This window comes from Eulemur rufifrons, chromosome 23, assembly GCF_041146395.1.
Source record: "Eulemur rufifrons isolate Redbay chromosome 23, OSU_ERuf_1, whole genome shotgun sequence".
Taxonomy (NCBI): Eukaryota; Metazoa; Chordata; class Mammalia; order Primates; family Lemuridae; genus Eulemur; species Eulemur rufifrons.
Window position 1 is genome coordinate 14204476 of NC_091005.1, and position 21399 is coordinate 14225874.

General features: G+C 47.8%; 1 protein-coding gene across 1 annotated transcript in view; it reads left to right on the forward strand.

Annotated features, from left to right (window-relative positions):
* The window catches only part of ZFHX3 (zinc finger homeobox 3), a 224422-nt gene that overhangs the window by 166010 nt on the left and 37013 nt on the right, over window positions 1-21399 (forward strand). The window contains exon 5 of the mRNA XM_069497887.1: window positions 19127-19234. Within this exon, the coding sequence (XP_069353988.1) occupies window positions 19127-19234 (108 nt within the window). The remainder of the gene's footprint in view (window positions 1-19126; window positions 19235-21399) is intronic.

Sequence of the window (21399 nt, forward strand, 5' to 3'; positions counted from 1 at the left end):
GCTAGAGCTTGGGACTTCAGATGGGCAGGTGGTGTTTCCATGCAGGCCTGTGGCTGGAGGCACTGGGTGGATGTTGGCAGGTGTGTTCAGCAGGTGTCACTGCGGCTCAGGGAGGCAGGGCGCCGGGAGGGCGTCCCCAGGGCAGGCCCAGAGCTGGTGGCTGTGGCTTGTGTTTCAGGCTGGTCCCATCATTGCCTAGAGTATTGTTCTGAGTCCCGTCTGGGGCCCGAACTATTTCCATCAGGGGCTAACCTGGAAATATCTGATTTCTCCTGTCCTCTGTCTGCTCTGACTGTCCCCAGACCCCTCCCACCTTCCGTGTAGCTCCCATACCCTTACATAGTGGAGCACTTTTGTCATCACGAGAGCACGGAAAGTTGACTTCCCCATGGAAGGGTAGGTGTTTTTTTTTTTTTTTTTCTTTTAGACAGATGAGCCCCGAGTGGCAGAGAGACCACCTGGAAGTCACTGAGAGCTGGGAAACTCTCAGTAAAGGCATGCTTGACATGTCTCTGTCTTCCACCCCTGGACTACCAGGGAAGCAAATGGCAGCCGCTGGCCAGGAATTGATTGCATTAATTGATATGCCAATAGAGAGCTTATTACATCCGCCATTGGTTAGGGGGCCAGCTAACAAGTCGGCTGATCAATGGCACCAATAAAGATTTCATCCATTAATGAGCAACATGGTAATTAATGTTTTCCATAAACCAATTAGCCCGGCTAGCTAACGCGCCGGTTAGTGCCGTGAGTGGCAGTGCCGAAGGTGGGCCGGGCGTGGGGTTGGCCTTCAGGCAGGACCGGGGGCCCCATCTGGCATGGGGTTGGGTCTTGAGGCAGGAGGGTTGATTCCAAACGTAGAAAGTGAAGAGAGGAGCCCCTGGCAGAGAGGGAAGGCAGACTGAGCCTGCTGGCCCCACACTGGGCGGCAACTGGGCCTTGCTCTTGTCCCCTGTACCTGCTGGGACAAGAACGGGACTCACTTCTCCCTTCCCACTCCTCTGGCTGCATAACTTTCCCACGCGAGCCTCTCAGGGGCTGTTAGGGGCGTAAATGGAATGACTGAGTCCCTGGGTCATTCCAGTCCCAGCTGGGCACACTCTCCCCAGGGACGGTCCCCATCAGTGGCTCACACGCACTGCCCTGCGCTCCTGGAGGGCGGGCCAAGGCCTCTTCTGGGAACCATGAGCGAGTGGTAAAGTCATTAACATCCCCCCACCCCCGGCTTTCATTAGGAAGAACAATTTTGCTAGAAGAAAGAAAGAAGGAGAAACAGATGATTTGAAGCTGTGCCTTTTTCCTTCCCCCCTGGTTTTTGTAATGACATCAGTGGGTTGTTTGCCAAGCATAACCTGGCAGCCCGGCGGCTCTGCCTGACTGCCTGAGATTTCTGGGGACCGTGCAGCTCGTCAGCTCCAGCCGTGGCAGCGTGCCAAGGTGACGTTCCGTGACTAAGCAGAAACGAGGGAGAGGGAGAGAGGGAGGAAAAAGGTATGTGTGGTTGGGGAGCTGGGGGAGAGAGTGGTCCTGGGCCTGGGCGTGGCGCGAGGAGGCATGTCTGGGGGCGCCTGAGCACGAGGGCAGGTGTCAGGGGAGGGGACTGGCTGGCCAGGAGGTGTTCTTGTGGCACTGGGGGTGGGGGTGGGGGGAGCCACAGGGCAGTAGCCACAGATCCAGCCTGAGAGGCGGCCAAAGGGGTCTGACTTAGGAGGGAACCAAATGAGCCAAAGCGAAGGTGACAGCCCAGAGGGCCTGGAACTATTGAGAAGGAGGCTTAGGGAGCTTTATCAGCATCAGGCCCGATACTCCGATACTCCACAGCGGAGTTTCCTTTGCATTGTTAGGTATTGACCCTCAGAGACCCCTTGTGGATTCCCTAATTGAAAATTAATACTAGATCAATGCCATGGGCAATTTGCATATTGATCATAAACAACTTTGAAGGCACCGAGTGTGCGGCAGATCAATAGGGCTCCTGAATAGGCTGCAGAGGGAGCGCCTCCCAGTACAATGCACTGCGAGAAAGGTTAATGATTTGGGAAGTTCCTAACTGCTCGGCGCAGGGAACAGCCCCCAAACCACACAGCGTCCGCAGGGTGACGAGCGCTGGGCCTGGGCTGCCCCCTCTGAGCCCTCTGTACCCCTCCACGGGCGGAGGGGGGTCGTGGTGCTGGTGTGAGGGAAGGGCTGGCTATCAGTGTTTCTGCAGTTGCCTTTTTTGGTGATGGATGAAGTCTTGGGGCAGTTTATTCTGGGAAGTGTACTGTAAAAGGCAGCAGCCAAGTTCAGGCTCCAATAATTGTTCTGGCCCCTTCCCCAAAGCACAATTCTCCCAGTGACTTGAATGGACTGAACTGGAGAGGGGAGCAGTCTCGCTTCCCCCCCGCCGCCTCCTCAGGCTTCCGATCAGCGTGGAAACCCGTGCTGACGTTCACTTTAAGCTGTGATGGGTTTGGCCCCGGTCCCTTCCTGCTCCACTCCGCTCCCTTTCTCTGGCTCTGCCCTCCCGCCCTTCACTCACGCTGCTGCCCGGCCTCATGCCTTCTGCTTCCTGCTCTGGCTTCAGGCCTCGCCTTTCTGGGTGCCCCTGCTGGATCCGTCCCCCAGGGGCCCCCTTTACCTGCCACCTCTTCACTGTCTTGTTTTCCTCTGGGTCCTCCTGCTCTATTCTGGCTGAGCTCCAGCTCCTCGTCTCTCCTGGCTGTAGAAAGTGCACGTGGACCAGCTGCCCTGCAGGTGCTCTGAGCTCACCCGTTAGTGTTCAGCAGCCAAACCCAGAACACTGCAGGGCTTGCCCACTTATCCCGTCTTGGAGCTCCCAGGGTCTGCTGAAATAGCTGGTCCTGGGATCAGGGCCAAGTGCAGCCTGAGGAAGTAGTGGTGCCTGTCTAGCTGGACCTAGCCCTGGAGCCGCAGCCCTAAGGCAGTGGAGGGGGGTGGCACCGGTGGCACAGTGGTCTGTGTGTCACTAGGGGGAGACACCTCTTCTGTGATGGTGAGTTGAGCTGACTTATTCCCACAACAGCCAATCTGAGAAAAATTAAGCCCCTCACCCCCCAGTCCAGATTCACCTTGCACTAGGAAAAGCGAGCATTAAAACAGTCGTGCCGACGTCACGTAATTTTATTAGCACCATGCTCTCACCAATTGAGCTAACCGACCACCTTGTCACGTCATTTTGTATGGCTGTTAAGTTTACAAAGTCTATTGAAATTCACGTGTGGAGGGGCAGTACAGTGCCACCAGAGGGGACATGCAAAACGGCCAGCAACTAGTTTCTGGTTCCACACAGCTGCCATTCTGAGCCTCGAGTCCTGCAGCCAGTTGTGGTGCCGCGCTCCCAGCTTCTCAGGGCGGTGCTGGGGAGCACGGTGGTGAGACGGGTGCTTCCAGTTTATGGGTGTCAAGACTGTCCACGTGCAAAGGATGGTCAGTGATCCCCCCGCTTTTGCGTTCCTTTGAATTACGGTCAGCCTCTCCCCGCCCCCCTTAACTGGAAAGGCTCAGGAGAGTTAATTTTGCATTTATATATTGCATAAACATATTTATAGAAACACAGTAGCCTTTCTACTGGAAACCACATAAAGTTGTGCGGATTGTCCCCCATGCAAGCAGCTGTCGGCTAAGAGGACAGGTAAGGACTATAGTCCATCCCAGACGATGCTTCCCAAGCAGAGTGCGTGTCCCGGGGCCGTATCTGCCCAGGGAAGAGGTGTGGAAGAGGAGCACCTCATTCGTTCTAACTTCCCCAGACGTCCCTTACGCATTCCCAGTGCCTCTGGCCCTGCAGTGGCCAACGGGCCTGTAGGGACTCTGCCCAGGTCTGATCCGAGTACATCTCCTGCCCTGTCCCTTCTCTCCCCACTCGCTGTCCTCTAGCAGGCCAGCCCACCTCCCTCCCGGGCCTTTGCAATTCCTGGCCCTCTCTGCCGGGAAGGCCTCCTGGCCTGGCCTCTTGTGGCTCACCCTCACTTCCTTCAGGTCTGTGTTCAGATGTCACTGTCCCTGGGCTGCCCGTGTGAAATTAGTCCTTGGAGTACCTGCATTATTCTTCCTCACAGCACCCGACTTACAGTGTGTTCCCTCGCTCAGCTGCTTGTTGTCTGTCTTACTCTGTCACCCTCTTTCCTGCCCTGCCCCACCCCACGAGAGCCGGGAGTTTTCCTGTTGTGTCCACAGCTGTATTAGTGCCCAGAATAGGTGCTCCATGAATATGTGATGGGTGGGTGGGTGGATGGATGGACAGATAGCACAAGCAGAAGTGTGTATTCTTCTAGAAAGGCCACAATGGTGTTTTAACGGTGGCGATTAAGAGAATGCACCTTAAAAGGAGAATTGCTTAAGCCCAGGAGTTTGAGGTTGCAGTGAGCTATGATGACACCACTGCACTCTAGCCCGGGAGACAGAGACCCTGTCTCAAAAAAAAAAAAACAAAAAAAAAAAGAGTATGGGTCTTGGCATCAGCTCTCTTGCTTCCTAGCTATGTGACCTTCACCAGTAATTTAACCTCTCTGAGCCTCAGTTTCCTCATTTGTAAGATGGGAGTAATGATAGCATCTACTTCCATTGAGTGATGATTGTAATAATATCATTATTATTTTTGGTAGACACTTACTAATGACTTAAGTAAATGGAAGCTTTTCTGGACACACGGTATTGGTTTTCACGATCAGGCTCTTTGTGGTGAAGAACCACGCGGGCAGGAGAAAAGCAAAGTCGTCAGCGTTTTGCACTGATCAGCCCCACTTTGTTAGGCCCTTCCCTCTTCTCTTTGCAATCAGGGCATTTGTGATTGGGTCAAAGAAAATGGCAGCTGGAGCTCAGGCTCCTAGGGCAGGTCAGGGGTGACCTGACGTGGGACATGGGAGCACACGGTGTGGGGGAGGAGGAGGTGAGTCCATGTCAGCTTGATTCCGGGCGGGGCGTGGCCACAGCCCTGCCAGCCCAGCGGGCAGGTGCCGGACGTCCCCGTGCATGTGATTACTTCATTATGGAGCCTTTCATTGACTTGGCTGCACTGTGCTGATGAACTGAGACTGGGGACAAGAGCACATAATTGAGGGAAATAAATTCCCATCACAGGCCCGGCTGCAGCCAGGAGTAAGCATACACCTCCTCTAGGCGTGGGTGGTGGAGGGAGGGGTTCCAGTTTTTCCCCAGGTACATCTTCCCTTCCTCCTTCCCTCCTTCCCTCCTTCCCTCCCAGACATTCACAAGCACTGGATGCAGGGTAGGAAGGCGTGAGCAGCATCTTTCCAGTCCCGCCTCTGTGTCCCTGCTTGGAGCTGCTTTTCATGCCGCCCTCTTTTCATCCACTCTGAGGGACAGGGGCCTGCCGGGGCCCCCCTCATTCCCCTCACACACCTGTTCTTTCTCTCATTCGTTGCATTGCCCTTTGTTTGCTCACCTTTATTTCTATGTGCGCTCTCTGCTTAGATCTTGGTGAAGACGGAGAAGGGGAGCACCGTTGCTGCCGTTCTTAATTGAAATTGCATTTCATTCATCTGGGAAATGAGGCAGGGAGGTGGGTGGGGCAGAATTTTCCAGGTCGAGCCACTTGCAGCGGATTCAACGCAGAGCCGGGCCTGTAGATACCAGTGCCACGAATGCATAGCAAGATCTTAAGAAAAGAATTTAGGAACCAAAGTCATTTGCATAAAACTAAACCAGAAACCACACAACCAGCCACATGGTTTAACCACCACAAAACAAATGTCCCACTGCAATGCATTTTCTAAAAGCTGGGAAATTAGCAGTTCGGGTCACCAGAGCATCTGAAGTTGGTCATTACTAATCAGTTGTTTAAAGAGATCCCCCTGCCCCCCACCCCGTGTTTTCTGGGCCTTAAAAAACATTTCCTGGAATGTGAAGTCAGTGTGTGCTGCGGCTGGTGATGCACATAATGGCTGGGCTGGGGAGGCAGGTTGCCTCCGTTACAAAGGAGCATGGGTGGCGTGAAGGCAGAGTAGAAAAGAAATGGAGAGCCCTCACTTGACACCCCCTGACCTCAGCCGGTGGAACTGAATGCTGGAGAGCCAGGACTGAAATTGCAGTCACTTTAGATTATTTGGAGCGAGGAGAGGCAGGGAAAAAAGGGTCTGTTGACTACAGGAAGCTGAATTCTTCCTCTGCTGAAAAGCTTATTAGTGGAAGGGGAAAAAGCAATTACTTGGCTTTTGCTAGTTCTCTGCGGCTGGGATTCGGGGCTGTGACAGCAACCCTGTCACCAACACCTCGGACCTCACCCTGATCCAGAATATCTAGATGGGCACTGCCCCCAAGCCATTTGGGAGCAGTACTTCTGCGATTCTCCCCCCTTCCAGAAAAGAACATGGAAGGGAGGAATATGTGAGTGAGTGTGTGTGTAAGAGGGAGAAAGAGAAAACTGTGACTTGTCCTGTCTTTAAACGCAATGCTTTTCTGCTGGGTATCACGTTGCCACTGGGCAGGAAGTGAACAGGGTACTATTTGCCTGGAAACACAGCTATCTGGGGTGTTAGGGGCTGGTTTTGTTTTGTGTGTGGGTTTTCATTTGGTTTGGTTTTGGCGAGCTCACTTTTCATCCTTGCTATGCCTTTTGTCTTCAAATGTAAAGAAAAATTAAACATTGCTTTGAACAACGATGGTACCACTATCACAGTAGCACAGCCTCAATATCACAGCTTTAATTGAGGGAGATTCCTGAAGAGCCAGCATCCAGGGAGTGGGACGCAGGCTCCACGGTTCACACTGCCCGTGGCTCCTTTCTCTGCTCGTTTGACTGTGTGAGCATCACCTTGAGCTCTTCTTGTCTCCGCAGCTGTGTCCCTCATCCTCCTCTAGACATGCTCCTTTGGGCTACCTCACTGTGTGGCCTCAGAGCCTTGTGCTTCCCCGATCCCTGAACTGTAAAACTGAGGTGCTTGCTGTCGGCTCCGCCAAATCTCTCAAGACAAAGGCAGACTCCTCCAAGGCCGGGTTAATGCAAGCAGCCGTCATTTCTCCTTCTCAAACCTCTTGTACTCATTTTGTGCTTTCATACCTTCTCCGCATTTGGACCACCCTGCCTATTTATCCTTTTTATATTTTCCAAAACACCTAAAGGAATTTCCGGTTTCACCACCTTAATTGTATCTAACTAAATTTTACACAGCTAGATTTTTAGTCCAGTGACTGTTTTTATCTTTTCTTGCTTATATCTCCATGCTTCTAATTATTTCTCTTTAAGGCTCAGTTTTCTGTCTTCGTTTCCATTCTCATGGAACATTTCCTATTCTTTCCAGCCTTTTACCAAAGTTCTTTAGTAGTTGAGTCTATCCATAGGCTAACTCCTTTCAGGTAGAAATTGATCTGTTTTCCCTACCATAATATATATTTAATTTTAAGATATAATCTTACCTAGGTTTTTTTGTTTGTTTGTTTTTAAGTGTTTCATTGGTTACTGTCTAAGTCATCTTCCTCTTTGTCCTATTTGAAGATATTGCTTGGTAAGTGGGGAATCGCTTACTTTATTCTTCCTAATGATTGGGGGATCTCCCCTTTAATACTGCATTGCTCTTTGGCTAGTTCACCTTCACACCTTTGGCAGGTTTTACTTTTTGCCCTGCCATCAGTCTTGGCCTTACACAGTGAAGCAAAACCTTTCACTTGTTTCTAGTTTCCTTTCCTTATTTGCTTTCTGCTTAGGGTTCATGTTACACTTGGAAAAAGTTGCCCACGTAGGAAAGTTAGGGAAGGATTCTGACTTAAGGATTTCCCTGTCAGCAGATTTCTCGTACTTCCTCCAGTTGCACTGTGCACGCAGAACAATTTAAACATCCAAAATTATTTCATTTAAATGGAATCGTGTGCTACAGATTCTATAGATCCCTTATTGCTTGTCACAAATACCAAGTCTGTCGCCAAACTTCACTTTCTGCCCAGATCCTTGATGACTTTGGCATCTCAAGACAATAACGTTTTCTTTCTTTTGTTTCACATATTTGTTGTTTTCAGATGTTCCCACCGTGAAAGAGTGTGGGCATGAGTCTGGAATTTAAATTACGTTTATTGAATTGTTTGCCTTGATGGTCATCACTGTGTGCTTTTGTGTCTTGAAATATATTGCTGTATAAATTTGGGAATACCTAACGCAGTGTGTTGCTTGTCAAGGGTTACCACCTGTTCTTAGGTCTGGGAAACACCTTATAGGAGGAAAAGCTAAATAGGTGCACACGGAGTCCTAAAGCTGAGTCGGCAGTACAGTTGGTTGCTCTGGGAGATTTGAGAAGGGCTCTTGTAGCTAAAACCATTGCAAAAGGGATGGTGGCATTTTGTTAAACCCTAGAAAAAGACCATTTCATTGTACAGGATCCAAACTTAAAAATATATAGAGGCTTTGGATTCAACTACTGGCATTACTTCCGAAGTTTCTGAAGAGGAGGAGGAGGATCCAAGAATTTTCTCTCTCCCTTTGGGCACAGAAGAGCCGTACAAGGTGCCTACTAAAAATGACAACAGTTTAACAATTCCATCTGCTTTTCCCTCCATGAATGCAGGAAAGCTTTTGCACATAAACCTTTGGATTTTCTCCGTACCTCAGCTTCCTGCTTCACTTTCTTTGCAATTTCCTAGGAAATGTCAACTGAAACATGCTGCCTCTGCTGCCTGTTTGTTTCAGACTGAAGCGTGTTTGGGGACTTGATGGTTTTGGAGAGTGGCCCAGTTTTTGACTTTCCATGTGTAGATGCATCCTGAAATGTCTCGGGTCTGACCATAAATGCTCCTGGTGGGGTCAGGCTTTTCTCCGCTGGCAACAGGCAATGCGCGGTAGGCACTTGAGGACTCCTCAGGATGCTTGGAGATGTAAGAGTCTGCTCTCAGCCACCTCCAGGGTTCGTACGTGTGTCTAGCATTGGTGCATTCTTGAATGTGCGGTTCATAAATACGCAGTGACCTTTGTGTACGCTTGGGTCTGGCCAAGGGAGAGCAGATTTAGCTGGTGTTTTCCTGGGTGCAGCATCGCCTGAAGTTGGCCTGATTTCTGTTCCCCAGATTTGGTTTGGAAAGTGTAAGCCTTTGTTTGTGCTTTGTTTTTATGAATCAGCTTGTTTTACCAGCTGTGCATATAAATGGCTTATGATCATGCAAAACAAAGCTCCTTGACAGTGGTCCCTCGTCTGCTGATGGGAGTAAACTAATATTTCTGCCTGAATTCCGTGCTTCTCAGAGGTAAAGCTGTTTCATGAATAGGTTAGAGATGCTTCAGACACTGTGGGCTTAAGAGTGAGGCAACAAACAGGTTGAAAATTCAAGTCCCTCATTTGTACCCTCATGTGACTCATATCTCTGGAGTCGTAGCTTTATTTTTCTCAGTTGTGTGCGATTTGTTTCAGTGGTCAGAAACAAACTGTTTACCCCTTTCTCTTTCAGTTTGCCTTTTTGCTTATCTTTACTCTAGATAGTCCATCGTTCCCTTTGGCATTGTCAAATTGTGTCTCCCCAGCCTTGTGGATGCCTTGGTTCTGCACGGCCACCCTCCACCTCTCCTTCCCTTGCTGTCATTCCTGTATAGATTGCATCCATCACCGCCGACGCGCCCGGTACGAGCCATCCCGCAAGGTTTCACTTATCCCCATTAGGTTCTAATCACCATCATTTAATATCACTTCTGGTGCATCCTGTTCATTTCCCGTACACCTTCATTTGTATATAGAGGCTTAAGTACACTTACGGGCCTGCCTTGACTGTTTTTTCATCCGTGTATTTCCAACATTTTCCAATTTAAAAAATAAATAAATAAGGAAACACACCATAGAACTGGCTTTTTTTCTTTTTTTTTTTTTTTTTTTTTGCATTAAGCATAAGATCTCTCTCTGACAAGCCAAGTCAGTTTCAACTCAGAAGGAGATACCAGTCTTCTTTAATGGAAACTGCTAAATTTTTTTTTTTTTAATTTACTCTCTTTCTATCACTCGTATGTGTTTATCTGTCTTGTCTTCTCCCCTCCGAGCGTGGAAGCCTGGCAGTGTTTATTTCAAGCAGGGTGTTATTGAAAGACAGATGCTTGTAAGGACTGCTCAGGCCTCACACCTGGAATGTTAAAAAGCTTTCAGGCAGATCTGTGCTGTTGCAAAATGTCCCCTTCCACAGAGAAAGGGGACAGGCGGGAACTGGTACCCTATGGGAGAGGCATCCTTTCTTCACCCCCACCCCCACCCCAGGTATGTGGTCATGAACTCCCAATTCTGATCGTACATCCAGACACCCCAGATGCTACTTTCAATCTACAAAATATTCTGATGAGTAAGCACACGAAGCCCCTTCTGCCTCCTTCAAGACCCTCTTCCTTCTACTGGCCCCGGCTTTTTTTGCCTTTACCTATCTTCTGTCTTGAAGACATTACCATTTCCTCTCTCCCATCCTCCTCTCTTCCTCAGGATCATTATTTTTCTTGACTACTTTGTTTTCAACAGAAGTTGGGAGGGACACCCTTCTTGGTATCAAGGACCTTCTCTTCTGCATGGCTCTTTTTTCCAGAACATTCCAGTTTGCTGTGAGGTTAAACTGTGCAAAATACTGTTTGAAAGAAAGGAGAAAACGAGAAAGGAACTTGTCAAAATGCATTTGTTAGATCACGTTTTAAATGAAGTACAATTGAAGGTAGTTTTTGTCCAAAGAAAGGAAAAACCCCTGCAAATCCGCTGAGCTCCCAGAGAGCGCGCCTCCTTTGTCGTCGCCCTGACATTGAAGTGTAATTTTTCATGGTTATTTGGACTGGAAAATGGGGGGGAAAGGGAGAGATGGGCCTGCGATTATTTCCCATAAATGACAACACAATCACATCACGCTCCGCTACGAACATGCTCGGGGAATTTGCCTTTTTCACATTTCATGTGTGAAAGTAACAGCAACAATCATGGCTGTGTAGAAATCCAAGGGAACTAATCCCTGCTGAATTCAGTTTACTTCAGACTTCTGGGACATAGCTGGGTTTCTTATTTGGCGTGTATTCCGAGACCCTTTCAGGGTTGGGTTTGTATTTTACAAACTGGAACTCACACCTTTCAGTTATTTAAAAAAAAGAAAAAAAAACTTCCCGTGAATAGCCACCAGGCGAGTCAGCGACATATTTAGTTCCGTTGTGCTTTGTTGCTGCACATTTACTTTTATCCTTTCTGGATTTCTGCAGGGGGCAACCCAGGTGCTTTTGCTAAGAACACAGATAAATGGAACTTGTTGCAATACCGGCTCTAGGCGTTTCCTCCCTTTTTCTCCTGTCTTGACCCCCACCCACCCCCGTAATTCTAGTGTGGTTTTGACAAACTGTTCAAATGACCAAGTGGCCTTGCCTTGGAGAGGAAAAATGGCAGGACCCGTCCGTCGCCACACAACGGCAGCATTTTTCACTTCTTGCTCTGGCGTTCTGCGCTGTTCCCACAGGAGGGACAGCTCAGAGAGGGGAAATTTTCTCTGGGAGGCCTTAACAGGCTGCAGCCACTTTGGACCCGTAACACGCTCTCCTGTCCGTGCTCACCTTAGCGGTGACCTTAAGTAAAAAGGCACATGGAGAGGCTGCCCCAGGCTTGCTCTCTGGTGGAGCTGGACCGCGCCCAGCGGGGGCCGAACACGCAGGCCGCAGCTCAGCCCTCCCTTCCAAGGCTGCCTCTCGACACACAATCCCCATTTTTCTCGTTTCTGTAAACAGTGGTAAGATCTTCAAATATACAAAAGCATAAATGGTCTCTATTCTCCAATTAGTCATTTTTAATAATACCCAGAGTTGCCTTCATAATGTTGATTCCTATTGCCCGGTGCCAAAAGGCAGGGTTGGCAGCGTTGGGGGGGTGGAGGGGGTAGGCAGGAAAGAAAGCCAGGGTGGGGCCCTGCCGCGTGGGCTGTTCCAGCGGGTCCGTGGCGGCTGGCAGCCCTCCGCCACCTTTCAAGCTCCACCAGAAACACCAGGCGCTGCGGCCCCAGGTGTATTTGGTAAATGAGCACCTAGTGGCAAAAAGAATTCTTATGGGAAAATGATGACTTAAAGGAGCCACGTGAAAAAGAGTTCCTCACTCGAGGGAGGAGAACTTTTGGAGGGCTGAAATGTGCTTGTGTAAATGTCATCTTGGAGAAGACAGTTTTGTTTAAAACAAACTAGCGGTTTGGCCACCTTTTTTTTTTTTCTTTCTCTCTTTTTTTTTTTTTTTTTTTAGCAACCAGGGTGGGAAAATGAGCAGTTTGGCTTTTTTTTTTTTTTTTTTTTTTTTTTTTTTAAGCCACCAGGGTGGGAAAATTACCTGTATGAGTGTGAGGCAGGTCCCTGCCCATTCACACTAGCCGGTAGTCAAGGGTCTTTGGCAAGCCTGGTAGAGAGCTTAAATGGGTGATAAAATGGAAAATGGTCAAGGTAATGGCGCCCCTTTATGGACAGACCTACTGCTGCCTTTCCCCCACTCCGTCCCTGAGACCCAATGCAAGGGGTCCTACTGAAGAGCCAGATTTTAGAAAGGCCCAGGCCAGTTTGCCCATCATCCACGTGGAGAATGTACTTCTCACTGAATGCCTTGGGCTTTATTAGTGCACTGGAGTTCTCAGTCCATTGGAAAAGACATCTTAACCCGAAGAGGTGGGAAAATCGTGCCCTTCTGATGAATGAACAAACGTTCCAGCTGCAGAGCCCCTGCCTGCTCCACCCTGCCCCCCATCCTCCCGCACACATCCGCACGTACCCTTCAGCCCTTTAAGGTTTCCTGCCTGGGCTACGATGGGTGTAGCTCAAGAAGTCCCGCTCATCAGTGTTGATTTGGACCCTCTTATGATTTGGTAATTTCCTTGATAGATCTATAGCCTGTTAAGAGGTAGAAAATGGAATGGGCAAAGTTGGTCAGCAATTATAAAAAATATTCAGATGAGTATCCACACGGGACTTCCGTGTAGATTTGAAAATTGCCTGTGCTGTGTGCATATGTGAGGAGATGTAGTCACCTTTACTAAGATGCTAAGTATAAGGTGTGTCAAGAGAACAATTTGTATTTGTGGTAAGCAGACCCACTTTAAGGAAAAATTTCTGGGGCGCTAGGATATTGTTGCCCAGAAAACCTAATTGCTGGAAGCTACCTCTCAAGCAGCTTCAGCCCAGCCAGGCTGTAAGGGCTGGAAAAGTTGATGGTATAAAACCAGGGAGTAAACATTTGAGAAGATGTGTTTTGGAGTGTTGCAGAGCAGCTTATTATGTTTGGGATCTGGGTGTCACTGTGCAGTAAGCATATAGCCCAGAGCATATGTAAAGTCACCTACTGGTAGGACCTCTGGTCACTATTCATTGAAATTCCATTTGCCAAAATGTCACGGAAGGAGAATGACATAGTGGCCCACTCCTGTGGGTGCAGCCACAAATGTCACCACCACTAGCCTCTTCCTCTCTGGCTTAGAGAAGACAGAACTAGAAATAACAAGCTGGGAACTACATGGTTGTCCATCAGCATTGCAGATCGCATCCTGTTACAAATTTCTATCGTAGCAGAATGTTAATGCACTGGATTTTATTTTAAATAAGTGGTCTAGGCCTTGGTAGTCATCTTTTGTATTGTGCGATTTGATTTGACCTGTATTGGCAAAGTAAAGCATACATATTCTGTAGAGTATCTGCAGCCAGTGGAGGTTTCCCATTGATAACAAGATGCCAAGAGAATTGGACATGATAGAAAGTGTTCTGCCCTCGTTTTCCAGTTGTGCCAGCCAAGGCTTAAAGAGGACAACCAACTGGCCAGAGTCTGGCACCTACACAGGAGTTAGAGGAACAAGACAATGTGACACCATCAGTCCTTTCTCCCACCCACCACAGAGACACCAGCCAGCGCCACTTGTAGCTACCACCCTCCATGTCACTCCTGCTGGTCAGGGTACGGCGGGGCCTTTCCCGCCTGCTTCAGTGGTGGTCGTCCTTGGGTTAATTAGGTTGAAAATGGAGAAAAGGAAAAGCTTTAACCCTATCTTCAGAGTAAGCAGATTGGTTATTTTGTTTTTCAAAGAAGAGGTCCTATATACAATTAAAATTTGTTTCTGGTAAACCTCATTCCAGGAAAGATGAGCTTTTAACAAAAGGCTTTTGACAGCTGCAGGCTATTTCATTTTTTTTAATGCCGAATGAAAAATCAATACATTTTTCTGGGTTATACATATTCAGAACAGGCCTGATATTTCCATTATAATGGAAAGTGGGTGTCTGTGCACATCTCGCCTGTCAGAGCTGCACCGCCGCATTTTCCAAGCCACTGCTAAATATTTCAAACCTGATTTGATTGTGGTTCATGACAGCTAATGTTTCTCAGCTCTTGAGCCTGCCGACAGGCAAACGCACTTTATTTCACCCCCACCCTCCAACATCGCTCCCTCCAAAGAAGAAGGAAAGAACAATTTCATTCTTCGGGGATCACAGATTGGTGTATTATTTAAGTAACATGATCATGTGAGAGCCCTGGGTACAGACACCCTGATTCTTAGGAGAATTTCCAAATTTCTATCACATCGAGGCACTGTGGGGGCTTTGTCAGGTTTAGGGAAGGTTTGAATTAATCTGCATTATCCTGTTAAGAGTTAGGAACAGAGGGACTAGTCTTAATCATTGATTGACTCCCCTTTCCTTCAAACCTTAAGCAATTTGTAAAATACCCCCAATGGACGCGTCGATAGGCCCCCCGTTATTTGGAGGAACAGTACCATTTTTTAACTGGAATGTTTTCTTGGGTGACGTGACACATTCAGGAAGTGTGTGCAGTGGGGTTGAATGCTGACTTCGTGACGATGCCACCTCTATTTTTGGCTTGTGCCTGGTGCTTCTTCCACAAACCAATTTCCAGGTTGTTCATAAAATTGTTACAAATCCCCACGGGTTGCCAGTTGGCACACGTGCCTCCTTTGGGAGCAGACGTCACCACAGATGGGGGAGTCATGCAGTCACCTTTGCCCAGATGCTAAGTATAAGGTGTGTTAAGAGAACAATCTGCATTTGCGGTAAGCAAAACCACCTTGATTGAACGGAAATTTTCTGGGACTGTGATATCATCCCCTTTAAGAATCTGAGCTGTCTTAGGAACCTTTCCCTTTTAGAATACATTTATCTGCTCGAATTCTTACACCTGAGGGCTCTGCCCTTAGCCGGGAGATGTGAGCACCGGCAGAGGCGTAGGCTGGGTGTGGCCCAGTGCTAGTAAATGCTGCCCGGGACAAGGAGGTGGTGCTGGAAAGAGAGTTCTTGAAGGACTTCAGTCAGTGTTTTGCGTGGAAGTGAAAGGCAGAGGGACACTAGGAAGACCTCAAAGTCGTCTCAGAATTTGTTTCTATTTCGCTAGCTCTTTAACGTGCAAATACATACAAACAAGAGGGGCTGCCCAAGTTTGAGGGCTGCTGTGGGATGTGGGCTTCTGTGGGGGTTTTAAAGGCACCTTCTCTCGCATCTTCTAAAACACAGATCTGTCTGGGAAGCACTGGGCTTGCTACCTCCCGCCCAGAGCCAGGGCAGGGCTGGGGGAGTGGAGACGACCTCCCCTCCCAGGTCCTGGCCACGCCCTTGGGAAAGCATTCCTGGTGTGCTCAGGCCGGGATCTGAAGTATTATTAAATGCTTTAAGGAGAAGATGGTTTTGATTTGTCTATATTGGCCTTCAAAATGGCATGGTGGCTGTTGTGTGCTTTGGTGAAGGAAAGCAGGAAAGCAGCCTCTTCCCCTGAGTGAAAGACAGGATTTTCCAGATAAAACTGATGGTCATTCCATCAAGTCTTCACTTGTTGCTACCATCTGTCAGTAGCTGATATTATAGAAAAAAAAAAAATCTTTGCCTTCTGTAATGACCCAGCCAGTTGCCGCTGACTCGAGGGGGTGGGGGGAATGCAATCTGTGATCTGTGGGGGCACAAACTCCCCTCCTTTCTGTCAGCACGTGTGTATCAAATATACATTCCTGAAGGGAACAGGGCTAAAGACCACCCCCAGGAGCTTAACGTTTGTCTGTGGTTCTCCCCTTCAGAGCCGGGTACCGTCTCCTGCTGCCCACCTGTGTCCAGTGCGGAGAGACCAAGCCCCTCCCGTGGGTGCCCGAGGCCTGCCTTTTGGGGATCGGGCTTGCTTTATGTTTTTGGAACCAACAAAACACACCCTGCCTGCAAAGCATCGTGGGCTTGAGCTGTCCAGACGAATTTGCAGTTTGTATCCCTGTGTTTTAATCATTTCTCTACCTTTATTGGTATTCAGAGCTCACAGTTTTCTGGTTACTGTCAGCCTCGGCTTTCATCCATTTTAAAGAGCTATTTTTCCTCTTGCTGTTGATGATGATGGTATAGAGACAGATGGCGTAACTGCTTATGAATGTCCTATTTTATTTCTCCAGGACCAGACAGTTCACTTGAAGACATACATTATTTCCACATACTCAGGTTAGGTGGCCCAGGCTCCTCTGCCTCCCGTCGCCAGCTGCCCTTCCCGGCCTCGCCATGCGGATGGCGACACCTGTAGGTCACGCCTGGAACTGCAGGGATGTGCCTGCTCAGCTGAATGGGACCTGGTTTTTAGGTGGGGGTGAGGAGGCTGATCCCCTTGTAAAGGGAGCTGGCTTATCCAGGATTTTCCTAATCATTTCTTCTCCCACCACGCGTATAACAGCCTTTAGCGAATGAGTCACAAATGATAATATTAAACCTAGGAACTCAAGAAGAAGACTTGATTTGTAAATCTTGAAGAAAAAAAAAAAAAGGAAGATAAGCAAAATAAGTTCCTGAAATAACCTGTGTCGTTTATCCTCTCACTGGAAATCAGCTGCCTTCATTTTCTGCTTGCAGCAGGGCAGGGAGGGAAGAAAGCAGAGGCCCGATGGGCTCGTAGAATATCCCAGGAATATCCACAGAGCACCGTGTGGTTTCCTTGCTCGTCGCATCCGTGATATGCTTATTCCTTACAGCGTCTATCTTCTCAGAACATATGTTTGGAAGGGCTCAAAGAACTGGGGTCAGTGCCAGGTGACCGTGAATTTTTAACTCTCTGCTCCAATAGCTGCAGGCCACATAATGTCCTGGCCTTGGCAGTGGCCTCCCAGCGGGTAAATTCCTTCCCTTCTCTGCCAGGTGGCACCTCCAGACACTGTTCATCATATTAGGGTGATCTCTAGTTTGTAGGTGACAGACTGTCACCATTTAAGGTGAAAATGTATGTGTGCTAGAGAGGAGGGGCCACTGAGCTACCTCTTTGCCTATTTTAAGAGACCTAGCTAACTTGTGTAGACCCAGTTTAATATTGATGGACAGAATGCTGGTATCACCCTTCAAAGATGAATTTTATAATTATAGCGTAGAACAATTTTATTAAAAGCCTAAAAATGTGCATAGAACCTCCTACCTGGACATAATTAAGATAGAACACATATCATACTGTGTAACCTGGTTGTTATTAACTCTACAAACACATATATATGTTTTCTCTACTAAATGATGTATGGTGTTAATATGGGGCTGTATATCTGACTGACTTCAAGCTATGATTGTCTGATTTTTTCCATATTTGAACTAAGGGTAGGGTGGGGAGACTTGATGTTACCTTTACTATGCAGCAAGACAAAATGGAGACAGCAATGATATGTGGAGTCCTTAGTGGGAGATGAAAATAAGCAATACCTTCTTTCATTCCTCTTCCCAGTGACCACATCATAAACCCCCTACTGGGTGGTCATGAAGAAAGAACATTCCCTGACCTAGTTCAGCTTTCTAGTCCTTGGACCTCCATCATCCTTTCTGGAAGAGTTAGGAAAATCCGATTGATCTTAGATAGTTTGTAAAACATTCAAGAAAGTTATCTATCAGATTTTCCTTTACACCTTGAATGTTGTAGAAACTGTCTGAGATCACTTTACTTTGCATTGCTTTTACTTCCATTGTGAGATAAAATTTAGAGGCTATTTTTTGGCGGGCCGGGGAGGGCATGACACTTAGAAATACTGAAAAGTAGAATTGGGGGTTGAAGAGACCTCTGCTGGTGTTAGAGTCCCAGTCCATGGTTCTGCATTGGACCCCAGTACCTGGTCCTTGCTGGAGTCTGGTCTAGTGACAGATGTGGGCACCCCTGCTCTCAGACCTCTGCACCTGGGAAGGCATGCTCTCCAAATCTCCTAATAATTTCATCCTTATGAAAATGACTTTCACCTTGGTTTGTCTACTTTATTCATTCATTTAACCTGCTCTTACTGAATGCATGTTTTGGGTAATGTTCCAAAGGGCCAAAAGAGCAAAAGACAAGTGTCTTCCTTTCTTCCCCCTCAGCATCTAGAGTATCTTATCCTCTTCTTCCCCACTTGGGCAGATGGCATTTTGCTTCATAATTAACCTAGTGTTGGCAATGGTCATTCTTATTCCTTCACTATAGCACTGTGTGCTGAGCTGAAGAGATATTTCCTGGGTTAGTTTTAAACCAGTAGTGAGTAAAGAATGGAACGACTTCAAAATGAAAGTGTATGACTCTGTTATAAATTTTTATCCCTTTCTCTGCAACTCTTGCTTCCCACCACTGCCTCCTGGCATGCCCACAAGATGCCATTTGCTCTCTAGAACTCTTTACACTGCTGAAATCATGTCACTGATGCTCTGTGACTCTTCAGAATGTGAATGCAAACGACTCCTGCCAGTCTGACGCATGCATGGTCACTGCAAACCCTACGAGGGTCAGTGATTGAGGCTGGTCTAGGCCAATGCTAGGATGCTCTGGGGATAGAGCTAGGCAAGAAGTGAACATGTGGCCACTTCTTTGCATTTTCAAGTGTGAAAGACTTGTGTGCAACCTGAGGGATGCAGATGGAGCTAATTGCTTCAGCAGGGTTTTTCAGTTAGGAAAGCTCAAGTGAAGCAGTCAGAATCCATCTGGAAATACCTAAGGGCCACACGTCTGGAGCAAGTCACAACCTCACACCAACTGTTTATCCAGAAGAAAAATTCCTCACCCAAAATCCTCACCCAAACTTCAGTATATCCTTAGTGCAGTCAGCCTCTCGGGCCACGGGGAAGAGAGGAGGGACAGAGTCGTTTGGAGTCATTAGTTTCTGTATTTTGTGATTGGTAAGTCTTTGGAATAGGGGCCAAGAGCGCTGCTGCTTTCTATTTTTAATCCTTGACATTTTTGTTTTTCTTCTATTTCAGAAGAAGCCATTGAAGATGTTGAAGGACCCAGTGAAACAGCTGCTGATCCAGAGGAGCTTGCTAAGGACCAAGAGAGTGGAGGCGAGAAAGACCAGAGCAAGTGGACAGGTAGTGTGTGTGGCCGCCCTGAAGCCTTCTGATATTTCCTCCCCTGGAAGGATGAGGCTGACAAGCCAGGGAGCAGATACCTCCTTAATCCACCCAGAAAAACCATGTTAGCTTTGAGCAAGTGGGAGAGGGATTTTACTTTGCTTTTTTAAGTGGTCACCTTCATTCTCCTTTATTATATCATATTCAAAAATGTTCAAGTTTTTAAGTGGCCCAAAACCCCACTTGTTTGTTGAGCATCTGGGTGTCAGGCTCTGTGCTGGGGCATCTGGGTTTTTGAGGTAACATTTCTTGGCTAGCTCCTCAGTGTTGTTCGTTCCTTCCTCTCTGGAAAGTCCAGTCCCCTATGCCACCTGCTTCCAGGGACAGCAGAGGGATTTGTCATGTGGAATTTGATCCGGGTCACCTGTGATTCTCAGCTTCAAGCTGTTCCAAGGGAGTCAGCAGTGAAGGGTGGTCTTTGTCCTGCTTTTGAGGACCTGGGCAGGGCCCTGCATATTCTCATGTCCTGCCCCTCTCCCGGGGCGAGCACCCACATGCTGAAACCCACCCAAAGGGGAGACAGGCAGTGCAGCCGGGCAGGAGGCCGTCCTACCAAAAGAAGAAGAAATTGAAGAAGCCAAGACAGGAAATGCTGTTAATATTTCTGGAAAAGCTGGTATTGAGAAAAGGAATGGCCATGTCTCCGGACAGTAAGATTTGTGTATTGAGAGGAAGAAGAACTGAGACTAAGAAGAACAGCTTAGGTTTTTTGCAGGGGAGCAAAGTCGCTTCTGAGAAGACTTATGGGGACAGATAAGTCTCCCAGAAACTACCACAATACTAAGAGAAAATGATGTGACAGGCAACAAAAGTTATTTTATTTGGTCAACCTAATTCTTACTACCATTATTAATATTATAATACTTTGATATTCTTGAGAAAACATTTACCTTCTGGAGTCTGTATTGGTTGTAGTTGTGACTTTGTTACTTTTCCAGGCACAACTGTTCTTAAATCATGCTCAGTGCTGGCCTTCACTATTTAAACAAGATATAGAATCTTGGAGAAAGGCCAGAGGAGAGCAGTGAAAATGACTGACGGCTGAGAACTATTGCCTCTGAGAAGAAGAAACTGGGGTTATTCAGCCTAGAAGAGAGAAATTCAAGAGGCAGCACAATGGCTCCCAGCCATCAGGAGGGACAGAGTAGAGCAGGTGATGTGCCACGGCTCCGTGTCTCCTGGAGACAGAGATGGGCCGTCACTGCAGCGGAATGAATGGATGGGCACACCAGGTCGACTTTACCATTCATGCTGCTTAGTGACCCCTTTTGGAAGGGGTGTCCAGAGGCCTGTACTGCAGATAATACCAAGGGCCAAGGTCAAACACTCCAGGAGGATTTGTAAGGTAGGCCCAGGGAACAGAGGCTGGACGTCTGTGCTCAGAGGCCCTGAGTGTGGTGGGGAAGCTCTTGCAGTGCTTTGCCTAGACCGAGATCCCAGTTTATGGCTAATACTAAGGTGAGATCTAAACCAACAGTTCGGATGGCTATTAAACATACTGCCGGGAGAGCTGGGGAAAAGGATTTCACAAACATAGGTTGAAGACCTGGTGACCTTCTAGGCCAACTGTCCTTTGTTGTCACGATTTGGATACTTGATTCCTAATCCTGACTCTGCCATTTATTGTGTGACCTTGCTCCAGGTACCTTAACATTTCTGTGCCTCAGTTTCCTCACATGAGGCGGGGATTAAAAATAGTGTCTACTTCTATAGCATTGCTGTGAGGATTATTTGACTATAGGGAGCTCAGAACAGTGCCTGGCATACAGTAAGCTCTATATAAGTAGTTCGTTTATTTAATAGTTTAGTTAAATAAGATGAGGAAAACCAGTAGCAGTTTCTCTTTGGGTCCTCCATTTGGATAAGACTGTTGCTAGGCAGCATGTGGCTTCTGGAAATTTGGGGACGCCGAGCGGGGAGCAACATACAAGGATTTAGTGGGATCATTCAAATATTTGATGCATATGTTTCCTGCATTCCGTGTGCTAAGGGCACTATGAAAACAATAGAAAGTAGCCACCATTAGCAAAGGTCCTACTGTGTGCACTGCCCTGTGCTGGGCACTTGATACTTGCTTCACCAATCCTTACCACCAGTCTAGGGCAGGCTTTGTTGAGGGCAGT